Source organism: Schistocerca gregaria, chromosome 1 (assembly GCF_023897955.1).
Source record: "Schistocerca gregaria isolate iqSchGreg1 chromosome 1, iqSchGreg1.2, whole genome shotgun sequence".
In the NCBI taxonomy this organism is placed as follows: domain Eukaryota; kingdom Metazoa; phylum Arthropoda; class Insecta; order Orthoptera; family Acrididae; genus Schistocerca; species Schistocerca gregaria.
In genome coordinates, this window is record NC_064920.1 from 1,122,569,715 (window position 1) to 1,122,583,640 (window position 13,926).

The 13,926-nt window shown below is 35.9% G+C and overlaps 1 protein-coding gene across 1 annotated transcript in view; it reads left to right on the forward strand.

Moving 5' to 3' along the window:
• LOC126292321 (glutamate receptor ionotropic, kainate 2-like) overlaps positions 1 to 13,151 on the forward strand; it is a 1,291,187-nt gene extending 1,278,036 nt beyond the window's left edge. The window contains exon 19 of the mRNA XM_049986255.1: positions 12,479 to 13,151. Within this exon, the coding sequence (XP_049842212.1) occupies positions 12,479 to 12,544 (66 nt within the window). The 3' untranslated portion in view covers positions 12,545 to 13,151. The remainder of the gene's footprint in view (positions 1 to 12,478) is intronic.
• The last annotated feature ends 775 nt before the right edge of the window (positions 13,152 to 13,926 follow it).

The window sequence follows — 13,926 nt, forward strand, 5'->3', positions numbered from 1 at the left end:
ATCCGTTACATCAAGGTGGCCATAAGTGGGGTAGTGGCCAAACCTAGAACCTTGACCCTATATGAAAATCTCATGTTGTTGTTGTGGTCTTCAGTCCTGAGACTGGTTTGATGCAGCTCTCCATGCTACTCTATCCTGTGCAAGCTTCTTCATCTCCCAGTACTTACTGCAACCTACATCCTTCTGAATCTGCTTAGTGTATTCATCTCTTGGTCTCCCTCTACGATCTTTACCCTCCACGCTGCCCTCCAATGCTAAATTTGTGATCCCTTGATGCCTCAGAACATGTCCTACCAACCGATCCCTTCTTCTAGTCAAGTTGAGCCACAAACTCCTCTTCTCCCCAATTCTATTCAATACCTCCTCATTAGTTATGTGATCTACCCATCTAATCTTCAGCATTCTGCTATAGCACCACATTTCAAAAGCTTCTATTCTCTTCTTGTCCAAACTAGTTATCGTCCATGTTTCACTTCCATACAAGGCTACACTCCATACAAATACTTTCAGAAACGACTTCCTGACACTTAAATCTATACTCGATGTTAACAAATTTCTCTTCTTCAGAAACGATTTCCTTGCCATTGCCAGTCTACATTTTATATCCTCTCTACTTCGACCATCATCAGTTATTTTACTCCCTAAATAGCAAAACTCCTTTACTACTTTAAGTGTCTCATTTCCTAATCTAATTCCCTCAGCATCACCCGATTTAATTTGACTGCATTCCATTATCCTCGTTTTGCTTTTGTTCATGTTCATCTTATGTCCATCTTTCAAGACACTGTCCATTCCGTTCAATTGCTCTTCCAAGTCCTTTGCTGTCTCTGACAGAATTACAATGTCATCGGCGAACCTAAAAGTTTTTATTTCTTCTCCATGAATTTTAATACCTACACCGAATTTTTCTTTTGTTTCCTTTACTGCTTGTTCAACATACAGATTGAATAACATCGGGGAGAGGCTACAACCCTGTCTCACTCCCTTCCCAACCACTGCTTCCCTTTCATACCCCTCGACTCTTTAAAACTGCCATCTGGTTTCTGTACAAATTGTAAATAGCCTTATGCTCCCTGTTTTTACCCCTGCCACCTTCAGAATTTGAAAGAGAGTATTCCAGTTAACATTGTCAAAAGCTTTCTCTAAGTCTACAAATGCTAGAAACGTAGATTTGCCTTTTCTTAATCTTTCTTCTAAGATAAGTCGTAAGGTTAGTATTGGCTCACGTGTTTCAACATTTCTACGGAATCCAAACTCATCTTCCCTGAGGTCCACTTCTACCAGTTTTTCCATTCGTCTGTAAAGAATTCGTGTTGTATTTTGCAGCTGTGACCTATTAAACTGATAGTTCAGTAATTTTCACATCTGTCAACACCTGCTTTCTTTGGGACTGGAATTATTATATTCTTCCTGAAGTCTGAGGGTATTTCGCCTGTCTCATACATCTTACTCACCAGATGGTAGAGTTTTGTCATGACTGGCTCTCCCAAGACCGTCAGTAGTTCTAATGGAATGTTGTCTACTCCCAGGGCCTTGTTTCGACTCAGGTCTTTCAGTGCCCAGTCAAACTCTTCACGCAGTATCTTATCTCCCATTTCGTCTTCATCTACATCCTCTTTCCTTTCCATAATATTGTCCTCAAGTACATCGCTCATGTATAAACCCTCTATATACTCCTTCCACCTTTCCGCCTTCCCTTCTTTGCTTAGAACTGCGTTTCCATCTGAGGTCTTGATATTCATACAAGTGGTTCTCTTCTCTCCAAAGGTCTCTTTAATTTTCCTGTAGGCAGTATCTATCTTACCCCTAGTGAGATAAGCCTCTACATCTTTACATTTGTCCTCTAGCCATCCCTGCTTAGCCATTTTGCATTTCCTGTCGATCTCATTTTTGAGACATTTGTATGTTTTTTTTTTTTTTTTTAATAATAAAAAGTGAATGTCGTATAAAATCATAAGATTCTTAAGTTATTATTTTTTTATATATTTTATTCTCACATTAAAATATCATTTAATGAATTAACAAACAATAAGAGGGTAATGTTGCATAAAAAGGCTAACATGATCATTTAAGTTTGTTAGAATTACATAGGCCTACCTTAGTATTCATAGCCTAAAAATAGTCTGCTTTTCACCTCACTAGTGTGTATTGTGGTAGTAAAATATTATTTTATACAAGAACCCATTGATATCCCATCTTGAAATTTTGCATGCATATAGTCAGTTAGACTGGACAACACATACAATTTTTAAGAAAAAATCCGAGGGTACATATTTTGGAAATTTCAAATATGTTTTTTGGAATAGTTTAAAATTTTCAGATTTAGGTAGCATAGTAATGTTACATATCAAATTGAAGGGAATTTTTAGAGGAAAACAATGGTGCAAGTTTGAGCACTCTAGATTGTATAGCTTTTTAGCTACAGCGTTTTAAAGCAATCATCGATTGATCACAATCAGAGTTTTTTTTTTTTTTTTTTTTTTTTTTTTTTTTTTTTTTTTTTTTTTTTTTTTTTAAAGCCTTGAAACTCAAAAACCAGAAATTTCAAATTTAAACTAGTGTTAGTGGGTAAATTACATGGGAAAAATTCAACCAATCTGAGATATCAAGGTTCAGACTCTTGGTTGATTTGAGATGGAATGACCCTGTGGTTATTTCATGCAGTGTTGCTTGTCTGTTGTCTGTTAGCACTGACAACTATACACAAATCCTGCTGTTTTTGGTCATTAAGTGAAGACTGTCACCCGCCAGTTGTCCTTGATGCCAGGTAATGCTTGAAATTTGGTATTCTCAGCACGATCTTGACACTGTGGTGCTCAGAATATAATTTCCCATCAATTTCTGAGATGGAATATCCCATGTGTGTAGCTTCAACTACCACTCTGTGTTTAAAGTCTGTCGTGCATCCATAATCACATTAGACAGTTTTCACATGAATCACCTTAATATGAATGACAGCTCCACCAATGCACTGCTAATTTATACCTTACATATGTGACACTATGCCATCAGTGCATGTCTGTGTAACTATTGCTTTACGTTTGTCACCTCAATGTTTATTATCCATGTCTGCATATGCTGTCCCTTTCCCCTCCAACACAAATACGGCTTACTCTCAACCATAATTTAATGTGCTACAAATCCCTAGAATTTTAATATTAATTACTGGGACAATAAAATATGACATGTAAAATTTTTAATAAAATAATTATTGTTATTTGTTTACACCAGTGCTTTCTGCATTGCTTTGGCATAACTTCCAAGAGACTGCAGTTCACAGAATCTCATCATATGAAAATCATTCATACAAAAATTAGGGAAATACAAGGGTCATGCAGGTGTTTTACAAACTACAATAGCAACAAACTTTTATAACTTTGTCAGTGTTATAATTTACACAATACAGATTCAAAGCGTACACCATCATTATCGGAATTTCACTTTGCTGTACAATTATGACCACTGATCTGTATTATGGCTATTCAAGTAAATGAGTGTGAGGAATTACCTTTGTCTTTAGCAGAGGAGCTTTCTCTTTCTGTCTTGCTTTACTAAGCTCCCTGTGGTTTTCTGAACATACTGTGGACTCAAAGATCATGATGTGAGGTACTCCCCTTGGTATACAGTCACTGTTAACAAACTTCTAAAGAAACAGAGGCTACTGCATAATAGGTGTAAAACTTAACATATGACGATAGATTTAGAGGTGCTACAAGAAATGCTTTTCGCTGTCCAATGGGCTGTAGGCGAAACCTTAAACAATTCCTGTAGTGGCATGTTAGCAGTAAATCTCTCACAAAACCCAAAGAAATTCTGTATATACATTAGTGTCCAGACACTCATGGATGAGGCAGGAACTGATATTAAGAGTAGCAGAGTGAAATTGGAAACAGTGAATTGAATTTTCCGATTTTTCTTTACAGGGGAAAATCCAGGGGTGTTGTGTCACTTTAAGGCTTATACTCATAGATGAGTGAAATAGATATTAGTTTCATTGGCAATAAGAAACAGCCAAAATCATTCAAATCAAAGAAATTTCCAAGATCCATTGCAATACCTGTTACATTCTATAGTGAATTTTGAATCTTTTAATTATAACACGCCGCAGATGTGTCACAAAAAAAAATTGTGCCCATTGGTTGGAAGAAAGTACAGGTCACAGCTATCTATAATAGAAGCAGTAAAGTGATCCACAAAACAACCATCCAAGATCCTCGATTTCTATTTGTTGCACAATTTAGAACATATTCTTAGATCAAATGTAATGAGGTGTACAGAACAGAATGACAGATTCCTAAAATATCAATGATGTGATATACAACCTGCACTTTTCTCACATGATATCCTCAAAGCTACGGATCAAGACAGTAGTTTATAGTTCCTAAAGCCATTTGACTCTACTTCACCTACACTTATTACCGAAACTATGATGACATAGGGCATCCAGCTAAATTTGTGTCTGGGTTGAGGATTTTTTGCTATCAAATACGCAGCATGTTATCTTAGATAAAGAGTCAACAGATGTAGAAGTAACTTGATATATGCACTAGAGATGTGTGTGGGGATCATTGCAGTTCATGTTGTGTATTAATGACCTTGCAATTCAGACAGTGTTAATAGTAACCACAATTACTTTGCTGATGATGAAGTTATCTAGAATGAAGTACTGTCTGAGAAAAGGTGCAGTCAAATCTGGAGATTTCAAAGTGGTACAAAAACTTAACTTGCTTAAATGTTGAAAAATGTGAATTTTGCTCTTCTCAAAATGTATTGTATGACTACAACATCAATTAGTCACATCTGGAACCTATCACCTCATGCACCTGTGCATGTAAGTTTGTAGGGATATGGATTAGAAAAATCATGTAGGTAAAGCAAAATGTAGACATTGGTTGTTTGGTAGAATATTACAGAAAATGGAAATGCGGTCGCCATGAATATTAGGGAAATAGAATCAGTCCACAAATATTAAGATGCTTACAAAACACTTGAGTTATTCATCACAGAATATTGCTCAAATTTATCCGGCCTATACCAACCAGGATTAACAGAGGACATTGAATTTACACAAATATGGGACACACTACATGTGAGAGGTTTGTTTAATCCATGGGAAAGATTATGGAAATTGTGGGTAAACTGAAATGGCAAACACTTGAATATAGCCACAATCTTCCCATGAAGGTCTACATTCAAAGCTTCAGTAACCAGCTTCAAAAGTGGTGGATCAAAGAATACATTACACCTCCCCATCCCATGTGTTGCTCCCACAGGATCTTGAAGACAAGATTAGAGTTATTAAAGTGAACACCAAGATGCTTATTCAGTCATTTTTCCCAAGCTTCATATGTGGTACAATGGGAATATCCACTGCAGTGCTGCACTCTGCAGGATATGGACTTAGATGTAGCTCTATGATGAATGTGTTGGAAGCAGGTAGGGTCTATTCTGCAGCCAGTCAGGTCCCAATTTCATACATATTGGCTAACCTTCACACAATACTAGGAAGTATCTTTTGTTAATCACAGGTTGCAACACTGAAGAAATCCTTGTCAATTTCAAGATCCATAGTTTTCATGACACTTTATTTTATGAAAGTTTGCTAAAAAATTTGTAAATTAATATAAGTAAAATTACAAATTCTTTTAGTATGTGAAAACATACAGACTTCTTTTGAAAGGAAACATCCAGTGAGAGCCTTAAGTGATTTTATGAAATCAAGTAAAACATTAATCTGTGTGGCCAGACAAGGATTTTAACTAACCTTCTACTGGATGTGAGTCCAGAGTGTCTTTACCATTGTACCACCCCTCTCAGTGTGTAGCCAAAAACATCTGCTGTCTGCACAAACCAAGTTGATGGCTGATCATAGAGTACTACTCTGCATGGCTGATGGGACTGACTGTAAATTGAAAACACCTTCACTGTGGCTTCCATCAGCCACTGTGCTGAGTGTCAACTTGGTTTTTGTTGACAGTATACCATTAACTGGCTAAAATGGAGTTTGGATCCAGTTGCAAGTTGCCTATCTAAAGGTTTGCAGGGACATCAAAAATTTGATTTTCAATATTTCATGTAATTATTGATTGAATTTAAAAATATAAAATGCTGTCATCATCCACTCATTAAGAGGTATAATCTTACATTAATGGCTTAAAACAATAAAACAGGTATTAAAGTTATAAACTGTGCACATGCCTTGAGGCAGCAGAACTCATGGTGCACAAATTACCAAGACTATGTTCATAAGCTATTTGTGAATAAGAGCTCTTTGTGATCATCAACAAGCTGTACACATAATTTCAGACCTTTCCTCACAGACACCTGTTGTGATGTATAATTTTATATATATAAATTTTTTGTGCCTACAGTGTTACATCTTTCAGTGTCACACAAATTTTTATTTTTAAAGGGGATCACTTAAGACTATTTCCATGGGTTCACCCCTCAAATTTCTCCCTCATGCCACAAAAGTGTCATCTGACGTAGTACAAACTGAAAAAATAAATTCCTTTTAAAGCAAAGTTTCATATATAATTAAAGTTATAAACTGTGCACATGCCTTGAGGCAGCAGAACTCATGGTGCACAAATTACCAAGACTATGTTCATAAGCTATTTGTGAATAAGAGCTCTTTGTGATCATCAACAAGCTGTACACATAATTTCAGACCTTTCCTCACAGACACCTGTTGTGATGTATAATTTTATATATATAAATTTTTTGTGCCTACAGTGTTACATCTTTCAGTGTCACACAAATTTTTATTTTTAAAGGGGATCACTTAAGACTATTTCCATGGGTTCACCCCTCAAATTTCTCCCTCATGCCACAAAAGTGTCATCTGACGTAGTACAAACTGAAAAAATAAATTCCTTTTAAAGCAAAGTTTCATATATAATTTATATAAAACCTTACACCTGTGTCACAGAACAAACCCTACATCGAGAATACTTTACACAAGTTTAAGGGAAGAAATGCTTCTGATAATTATTACAGTACTTAAAGAACATCAAAATATGAACAGGCTGAAATGAACAAACAGTACATGAGACTATGTTAATCAATTCAACTGTAAAAAACTAAGGAGCATATTATTAGCAAAATGAGAAATATGCAAAAGTGAAATGCCAAAAAGAGCACTTCTCAATTGGGAATAAATCAAAACAATCAGAATGGCTGAAAGAGAGCACAATAACATGAGCCATAAACGAAGAAGAGGTAAGCAACTAAGCAAATAAGAGAATAGACAAAAATGAGTGCCAAACAAAATGAGAGCTGGCTGAACTCTGTCGGCACTTATATACTGTCGCGCTCATGGCGGCACCTCATGGCCCGTGCGCAACACGCGCACCTGCGATCGCAATGCACTCGTGGTGGCATCTAGTGGCCCGTATGCAAGTTGTACAACTGCTGTCGCAGGTCGACCCTTCATCTATGATGTTACACTGTGACAAAGTAATGAAAGCAGAAAAGTTTATCACTTAGTATATTTTCACTGTCAATGCAGTAAAACTTCAGCATTAGGCACAACATTTTAATTTATTACTTCTTTATTACTAATTCTATTTCCAACACATTTTTCACAGTATCCACACATAACATTGATTGTACCTGCGAAATTATGCCATTTTATGGCACACAATTTAGGACAGATAACATTGTAAACATTGAGATGTCCGAAGAAATAGCTTTTGCTCGAAACGGGGTGCAAATTATCCAGAATATACTCAGGCAGTGTTTGATAATGAGTGTGCTTAGTGATGTCCAGCAAACTTTAAACATAATTTCAAACCTTTCCCAAAGTTTTTCATGCTTACATGCTTAATGTGAAACACATTAAACCATTTGTAAAGTAATAGGACATTTGAGGACATTTTGTTTATGGGAGTTTGATTCTTTAAAGAAGCCTGGAGTTGGTGGCATTGCTGGTAAATAATAGATGGCATATGGATAGCCTCATAACACTTCACTGAGAAGCTAATTGGAAAAAACAAGAAGTGCAATGCAACTTGAGATGCTTTTAGACAAGGAAAGGATTTTCAACCACATTGCAAGGCTTGGCCTTCAAGTTTTTGGAATCTATGACCAGATAGCGGTATCAAGATGTTACATTACAACCATTTTGAAGTTCATTATTTGTTATTCTTTGAACAGTGATAGCTTATAAACCTGCAGAAAAATTTATTTACAGTGAGGAATTAAAGAATCATCACTGTTAAAAAAACTTAAATTCACGTGAGGCTTTTGTTGCATGCTCTTTGTAAAGGCGTAACACAACAATGCCTCGAATCATCCTTTCATTATTTGTCAGTCAATCACTTTCAGAAAAGACTGTCTTCCGTTAGTTTGCAGGATTTTGTTGCGATTTTGCTTTTGTCAGCATTGAATTCCATGAACATTGACTACAATTGGTTGGTGCTATGACAAACTTGTGTGAGAAGGGTCGGCATGTTACTTACTGAGAGACAAACTTGTTATTAGGCATATGAAGACAAGTTGTAAAAAAGCTTTTCTACAAGTTTGACTGGGTGGTATTTTGGGCGTACATCTCACTGCTCCTGATGAAGCAAATGAAAGGTTTTTTAACAAGCTACCAAAATCAATTAACTCTTCCATGGTTAAAATTGATTTAGCATTTACTTGAAAATTATCAGGTCACAACTTGTCTTCCTATCTTGATAAATAATATACTTTCACCACCAAAAAATTTTAAGCAGACCGACTATGAAAATCAGAGAAGTGGGACACTTGTTCCATGAACCTAATTAGATCCATGTTTTCATGTGAACCTAGGATTTTCAGAGTTAAATTTTTAACTCTAGAATTGTTTTATAAGGATGGCAATTATGGAAAAAGTATAACAAATCAGTACCGAAAACGCATTTATTCTCATGACAATGAAAAAACGTGAAATATCACACACAAGTTTTCAACATAACATTAAAAATGGCTTTGACACACCCCTGCACTACTTTTTCTACATTCTAAAAAAATTTCTGGTGCATATATGTCCCATTAAAAAAAAATTGTGTAAAAACCATCAAAATTACTGAGGTTTGTGGTAATGTTTCAAAACAATGTCTATGATGAATTCAGAAGGTGATGATTTGGTATATTTTTATGAAACAGACACACTATAAGCACATGCTGCCCCATTTTATCTCTCACAGCTTTTTACATGTCCATCTCGTAGTTCATAGTATTTTTCCCTAAGTTCCAAAAGCATCACACTACATGGTAGCACTAGACAGATATGAGAGGAAGACATCCCAATGCTAAAAACTGCATATTACTGCTGGAATGTCCATTTTTTAACGTTTTACATTCCCGTTTGGGTTTGCTGTCTGAGTTATTCGCCATTTTAACAAATGACGCATGGGCTTTGACCGCGTCTTATTTTTTATCTGCCAAAGCAATATGGCAAAGGCCATTTAATTTTTAGTTTTTGGACCTCCATTTCTGTATGGTGTCTTTTTTAGACCTTTTTCCATGTGCCTGTTTTTAGCTGTCTTCTGTTATGTCAATTTGGACTGGTGTATAGTTGTTTTTTAACTCCTCTCTGTCTTCATGTTCTATAGTTTTGACTTGGGTGTGTATGACCCCAGTTGTGTTTGCACCCTAAAGCAAAACAAAACCAAAACCAATTATAAAATATCATTATTTAATACATGCAAATGTAATAAATCTTGGTTTCATGAGGTGCTGCTGGTTTACATTCATCTTTTATATTAGACTGAGAATTCACTATCCTATATAATTTTAAATAGATAAAACTTATTCTGTTAGGTCTGATAATTTCTGACTGGTGCAGAGTTTTAGATGATGCTGGTGCAGTATTCATAAACACGTATGAGTTCTGTTCAAATAAATCTGGAGCTTTGTCCACAAAATTGTTCTATGCTTACCTGTTACTTACTGTGCATGGTCTCCTTCCAAATACTCTCCTCCACAATTGATACACCACTCCCAGTGCTGCTTCCACTTCTAGAAGCAGTCTTGGTGTGCCTCTTGGTGGATCACATGAAGCGCCATCAGCAAATTTTCTACTATCTCCTCTGTTGTTGCACATCTTCATTTGTTCAATGGGGTTTTCAATTATGGAAATAAAAGAAGTCCATAGAGGCCAAGTCTGGAGAGTATGGAGGATGAGACATTGACACAAGAACCATGAATTGTCTTACCACATTTTAGGCAGTTTCCTTCTCACATTTTCTTGCAGGCATCGCAACACCTCCTGATAGTACCATCAATTAACAGTTTCTCCCTGAGGCGTAAATTCATAATGAACTAATCCTTCAAAGCCAAAGAAAACTAGAGCATGGCTTTGACACGTGACCTGGCCTGATGGCCTGACAAGTTTGTTTCAGTCTTGGAAAAACTTTCCCAATCCATTGTGAAGACTGAACCTTGGTCCCAACATCATAACCATAGACCCACATCTCATCACCAGTTATGGTTCTCTTAAGGAACATCTTGTTCTCATTTGCATAGTCCAAAAACTCGTCACAGACTGTGAGGCAAAGGACTTTCTGGTCTTCACTCATGAGCTGTGGGATGAACTTAGTAGCAACACAGTGCATTCCAAGATGCTGTGTTAGGATTTCATGACACTAGACGCAAACAATTTCATTGACATTCCCGACAGGAACATTGTCGGTGGACATAGAAAGTTGTCCTGAACAAGGGTCATCAACCTCTGCCTGGCCATTTTTAAAGCATGTGAACCATTTTTAACACCAAGTAGGCTTCCTACATAACTTGGTATGCCTCTGTAAACTTTTTCTTGAGTTTCAAGCAGAATTTGCTTTGCTCCCCTAATCCTGCCATCTCAGAATTCACAAACTGTATGACACAATGTTCTACTTGATACAGCACTGAACAATAACTAAGACATACAACAATAAAACTTCTGGCAGTTACACGTTAAACACAGGTTCGTGTAGGGATGCCACATTTCACCCCAACACACCTTTAGCGTGAAATTATGAATGTCCCAGAATTTTTTAAACAGGCCTCACATGAACTACAAGTATATGAAGAATGACATGGGCAACATAAAATTAGTACAAGAAAATTTGTCACTAAAACATTCGAGCCACTGTAATTATTATTTTTGTCTTAGCATTGTTGATGTATGGTAGTTTAGCCTCCAATTTGTTTCCTGATGAACTAATAATTAAATGCAGATGAAAAGTCAGTACTTATCAGGACAAAGTGGAAAAATATTTGAAGGTGACACAAAAAAGTGAGAATTTCCAAATCTCTTTGAACTTTTTGCTAACACAGACCATAAGCCAGGGCTGTTGAGGGAAACTGATTAAACATTCATCTCGCATAACTGGAAACTCTCCCCTTAATGTTGCATTCAGAATAACTTCTCTGTTCTCATGTGCCTTTCAAGTATATTCTCCATCTTCCAGTCCTTCTTAATTTGTCCCTTGATATGACAAAAAATGAAATTTATCATGTTTTTTACACTCTCTCTTGCTGTGTGTCTATCAAGCACAAGTTTTATCCACTGTTTTTATTTTAAAGAAAGCTGTTGCCAGTAACCACGTTATTCATATTTATCTTTTTTAAATTTCCTTTACTTTACGTCTGTGGTCACAAACTTTTTGTCAACAAAGTACCCATTTTGGTACATAATGACCATTTTCAGATCTGCAGCAAAATATGGGAAAACACAAATACAATAGCAGATCGTCTGCAGCTTAAAACAATAAAATAAACTATAATAAAAAGTACTACTGGCTTACATGTAAATTTGTGCACTTTAAGTGTGAAGAGGCATATCTGTTTTATAAAAATGTCCTAATGTACTGAAGCCATAGTGGGATTGTCAAATGACAAATGTAAAATCAGCATCAGTATCATCAAATATTTATAAATAACAGCATATGCACGAGTCATCATGTCAGCAGCACTACTGTTCAAAGCAAACTGTCTTACAGTAGCCACAAGATGTTTGTGTTGTAAGTTCACCAGATGTCACTATTGTAGGCATACACAAGTCTTTTGTTTTATAGTTTTTATATTATTCTGTGCACTATGGAAGCCGTTTATTACTTATGTCATTATCTATAACATTGGCACTTGAGCATATGTCAGTTACTGTCTCTTAACTCTTCCTCTTTTTAACAATCTAACTTTTGTCATGTTCTATTTCATCACATTTTATTACTGTAATGCCTCTTATACCTTATAAGCCCATTACAGACTTTACCGATTGTATCCTCCCTTTATTTTACATTGTTCAATTAATCATTGAAGACTTGTGTATGCCTACAATAGCAATATCCGGTGAACTTACTAGCCACACACACATCTGAAGATAGTCATTATAGACTGAAATTGGTAAACTGTTGACTAAAAGTTTGTGACCGTAGATGTAAAGTAAAGGAAATTTATTCTATAGTCAGGTCACTGTTTTATTTGCGACAATGTCACAGCTTGTTTATCTTTTTTATCTTTTCAGGAGACAGGGATCCTGCCTATGATTGAAATGAAGAAACCATCCCTGAGTTATGATCCTGATACCTAGCAGAATGTTCAGAGTGGATCACATCTCACAGACGCTTTGTGATACCACTCAAGTGATTAAAAACAAAGAAGCTGCTGTGATAATAAGTGAAAATGTACAGTTCCCTGCTCATTGTGGCACATTTTTGACATAAACTGAGTTCAATTCAGAGAAGTGTCAGGTGTGTTTTCTGACTGAAGACTTATAAGAACAATAGTGCAGTGAAAAATTGAGTACAGACTACATTAAATGGGTTGAAAGTCCCATGGCCTAAGGTACTGTCTTTCGTGAAATACAAATAAAGTACTGTCATGATGTGCAGAAAACTTCCCATCACTTCCAATGGCAAATGTCATCCTCACAAAGGCAGAAAAACTATTTTTAATATTATAATTCTGTGGTACCTACAACTCAAGCTCTGGGACTTAGAGTGAATTAAGAATTTTTATTTTTAAAAATGAAATTAAAAGTACTTAATTTCAGTGTCACTTGTGCCAAGAGTAATTAAAATGTGTCTAATAAAACTACAAATTTTGTCACAAAATGTTTCATATTAAAATTTCATTACATCTCAAGAATTTGAAGTGAATATCATTATTTCCTCATTTGAATATCATGGAATAACATTTGGAAGATATTTTGTTGTTAATAAAAAGATATGTTTTCCCCATTACACAAATTTATCTATGTACACCATTTGTTTCTATATACTAATGCAGCATGTTTTATTCCCAATGATCTCAGAATGAAATGGGCTCCATATATTCCCAATAATTTTTAACATAATACTGTGTTCTTAACTGGACAATATTGTTAATCTGATAAAATGTCAAAGTATTATTTAGACATAACAGTGAGTTCATATAGTTATCACATGCAAGCATTGGATCACGTTACATACCTGTAACATTACAATAAAAATAGTGCATGCCCTTAAACAAGATTTGCATGAAGCGTATAAAAACTTGATATCAAAAGAGTAGTAATCAAGGAACACAAGCTGCTACCTGCTAATGGCCCATAACAACAAAGGGAACATATTATGTAAATGGATACATAAAAAAACACTACTCACCATGTGTGGTAGGAGAACACACACCCTAAATGGTTTAACTTATGCAAGTTTTCGGAGCCAGTGGCTCCTTCTTCCAGCAGAAGATTTGAAGGAGAAGGAAGAAGGGTGAAGGAAAAAGCCTGGAGAGGTTTAGGAAAAGGGTTACAATTCAGAAAAGTTACACAGAACCCCAGGTTAGGGGAGATTTACTGGATGGGATGAGAAGGAAAGACTGTACTGGATGGGACCTGGAAACCTGAGAGCTTAAAGATGGAAGACAGGGTAATATGCAACACGAAAATTACTATAAAAAATTATTGAGTGAAAAGCTAAGTGCATTGTATGTAAC